The sequence below is a fragment of the Caenorhabditis briggsae genome (assembly GCF_000004555.2).
Source record: "Caenorhabditis briggsae AF16 supercontig from assembly CB4, cb25.NA_344, whole genome shotgun sequence".
In the NCBI taxonomy this organism is placed as follows: domain Eukaryota; kingdom Metazoa; phylum Nematoda; class Chromadorea; order Rhabditida; family Rhabditidae; genus Caenorhabditis; species Caenorhabditis briggsae.
Genome location: NW_025543437.1, coordinates 1 through 3,249, shown reverse-complemented (window position 1 = coordinate 3,249; position 3,249 = coordinate 1). Strand labels below are relative to the sequence as shown.

Below are 3,249 nucleotides of genomic sequence, written 5' to 3'. Positions count from 1 at the left end.
GGGCGGAGCCTAAATTGCAACCCTGGCACGGTTTTGCCGCACGGTTTTTCTCGACTCCGCCCACTTTCCCCGGTTTTTCTTCCCCGATTTTTTTTTCCTCGGAATTTGCGGGGTCTCCTGCGATTGAGGTATGTAAAGAAACCTCGCTCCAATGTCTGCTAGTTTTTGCGTGCTTTGCTTTTTCAAATTTAGTTTTTATTTTCACTGTTCTCAATCACCTCGTTTCGAAATATTACAGTTGTTGTTTCGTAAGTTTTGACTTCAGTGTTGCTTAACATTTCTTCAGATGCCTCTCACAGAAAAATTTCTCACTGTTGTTGTGTACTTTAATACTCTTGCTCATGTTAAATTTTGTATAAAAGATTTTTCACATTCGAATTTAAACCAGATGTAAGAATGGGTAACGTCAATACGATTCCTGTGGTGTCACAAGCAAAGTCAGTGGTCCAGCTAGTAACCGGCGATGTGGATGGAGCTGCTGCAACTCAAGAAAAGTTTCTTCATGAATGTGTTGGAGTTTCGCAGGTAGGAGATGTATACTGTAGCCATTGAAACATAGATTTAGGTTACATCACTGGTTTATTTGGCAGCCGGAGAACCAGAAAAAGCTGGAGACACTCAAATCAGATGTGTGAAAAATGTATCGAATTTCGCTGATGGAGTCCCTGGAGTTGGTCATGTCAAAGGAGCCATTCATCATATAGCTGGAGATCATGAAGGTGGTAATAAAGCAATTCTGGCAGCGACTAGAACCACAGGAGTTATGGCTGGAGGAGCCGCAGGTACAGTTCTGAGGTACCCAGCGAAATTAACAATATAATTCAGGATTCCTTGTTGGAGGACCTGTTGGCGCAGTTGTAGGTGGAATGGCTACTGGTGGAACTTTGGATGGGGCTGCCACATTGGGAGCATCTTTAAGAGAAAAAGAGTATAAGTGGGTTATTCGAACTATTCCTTGTAAACAAATTGATTGTTTAGACCAGAAGGTATCTTTGCTAGCGTACAGGAAGTAATTGACAACCCATCTGGTGGAGCTATTTTCGATGCCATAGCGACTCCAGTCTTTGATGGTCTTGCCGGATATCAAGGTGGAAAGATAGCGGGGGCTTTGGAGAATGGTTAGACTATCTTTTGAATTTATATTCTGTCGTGAATCTTTTTCCAGCGGTCGCAGCAAAAACGGCTCCAGTCGATCCACAAGCTGCTGCTAAGGCAGCCGAAGTTCGTGTTTACGCAGATCGAGTACTTAATCTACCAAAGGTTCCATTCAAACAAATTCCTTTCAGGCCATGGCAATAGCAGAAGAAATGCGAGAAACGCCGGGAACTACCGACGGTCAATTGATGAAACAATATGATGTTGCAATGGCCCTGGATAAAAAAGCCACAATGATCGAAACTGGAGGCCGTGGACCACCTCCAGCGTTTGATCCAAAAGTGACAAAAGGACCGAATGTATACCCACCAGGAGTACGAGAAGATGATAGGGAAGAGAAAAAGTTCAAAAGCAGTATGCTATGGTTTCAATGCGCTGATAAATCATGATACTTCAGATTCTCAACAATCGACGTCAACTACAACTCACACTACTTCTGGAACAACAACTCAAACGAATACAACTCAGTCAGCATCTGTTTCTCAGCTTCCAACTGCAAATGCCAGCATCTCCTTTTATCAGGAGCTCTACAAAGTTATCACTGCCTATAGTAAGATTGTTCTAACGATGTCAGCTTTACGTTATTTCTGTTTTCAGAGTTGTTCGATAAATCTGAAAATTACGATTTATCTGTAATTGAAGCGAAAGTTCAAAGAATATTGAAAGGACAAGGAGTTCAAGTGGTTCAAACACAAAAGATCTTCACCAAAGTGATGCTCAATGAAAGCGAGAACCAAAATTTCAAAACAGAACAAGTGGTTTCAGTACTGTATGGAACAGATGTTGCAGAACAGTTTGATGAGAAGAATCCTTTGAAAGGATTTCAGGTGAAACAGTGTTCCAATATCAAAACTAAGAAGTAATAAATAGGTGTTGCTGCGTCATCAATCAGAAACCATGGGAGCTCTACATATTCTTCTGTCTCACCCTCAAGACATGCTTGATCTTCTTCCACTTCTTGATGTGACACTTTTTCCACTACACATTCGTCAATTTCTGGAGAACGATTTGAAGAATTTGGCTAAAGGGACACAAAGAAGAAGATTAACAGAACAACAAAAGATTGCCATGGTTCAGGAAGCTAAAGAGGTAAGATTCTTCCAGCAAATCAATTTATTTTATTTAATTTTTCAGCATTATGCCAAACACCCGGAAGATCGAATTAGAATGATTCCAAATGAGCTGCTTTTGGTAGGTTATCTTCGAACCCATATGAACCCTGTCAACTTCTCTGTTCATCAGTTCTTCCAAGTTTCACCGACTAAGCAACAGTTTCGGTGCGTTTTGAATTTTCATTTTCCGAAAAATAGACTTATTTCATGCAATATTTCAGAGTTGTGTTCAACGTACCAACAACCTCTGGACAAATCCGTCAGCTTTCAATTTGTTTGAGTTGTACACAGGACGGATCCGGAAAAGCAATCATCTACAAGTCTCCTATGAAGGACGGGGTAGAATGTGATTGTTATGAAATAATTACAGCCTTCTTGCTCTAATGCATGAGACCATCCTTGTTTGATTCTTTGTTATACTTTTTAAATGTATCGTTCGATTTTGTTACCTCATATCATGTACATTTCTAAACTGAATTCGATGAAGACATATTTTTTTTTTCGGACTGACTATTAGCCATGATTTCTCAAGTGTGGTGATGAATCGGCTTGTTGTTTGTAAAAAAAAACAGAACGCAAAATTTTGAGAGCACACCAACTGGGAGCTCCTTCAATTTATTTACATTCCAATTTTTTCCTCGATCTTTCATTTCCAATTCTTCACTTCAATTTTTAATTCTCGATTTGCCAAACAGTTTTATCAAAGAACACCAAACAACCAAACAGTTTTATCAGAGAACACAACATATTAGGATCAGGTTCATAACTATTAACGAGCAGTAAAAAAATTTAATGAGTCAGACACCATCAGTAGAGTCAAGATTTGCAGTGGACGTGGTTCCGCTTTCTACATCCATGAAATAGTAGTTGTTCTCCACTGGAGTCGTCGAACTAGATTGAAGAAACAGCAATCTCTATAAATGAAGCTCAACTTGATGATGAGAAACCGATTCCTACCTCATAACCTCTTTTCTTGCTATAC

The 3,249-nt window shown here is 39.8% G+C and overlaps 1 protein-coding gene across 1 annotated transcript; it reads left to right on the top strand.

Annotated features, from left to right (window-relative positions):
- Positions 1–396: 396 nt before the first annotated feature.
- CBG25024 lies at positions 397–2,651 on the top strand (the record flags this gene model as incomplete). The annotated part of the gene is made up of 10 exons (XM_002648619.1): positions 397–525; positions 566–782; positions 826–934; positions 979–1,118; positions 1,166–1,260; positions 1,287–1,509; positions 1,553–1,705; positions 1,753–1,982; positions 2,290–2,432; positions 2,489–2,651. The coding sequence occupies 10 exons, from the start codon at positions 397–399 to the stop codon at positions 2,649–2,651; spliced, it is 1,602 nt and encodes a 533-aa protein (XP_002648665.1).
- Positions 2,652–3,249: the final 598 nt, after the last annotated feature.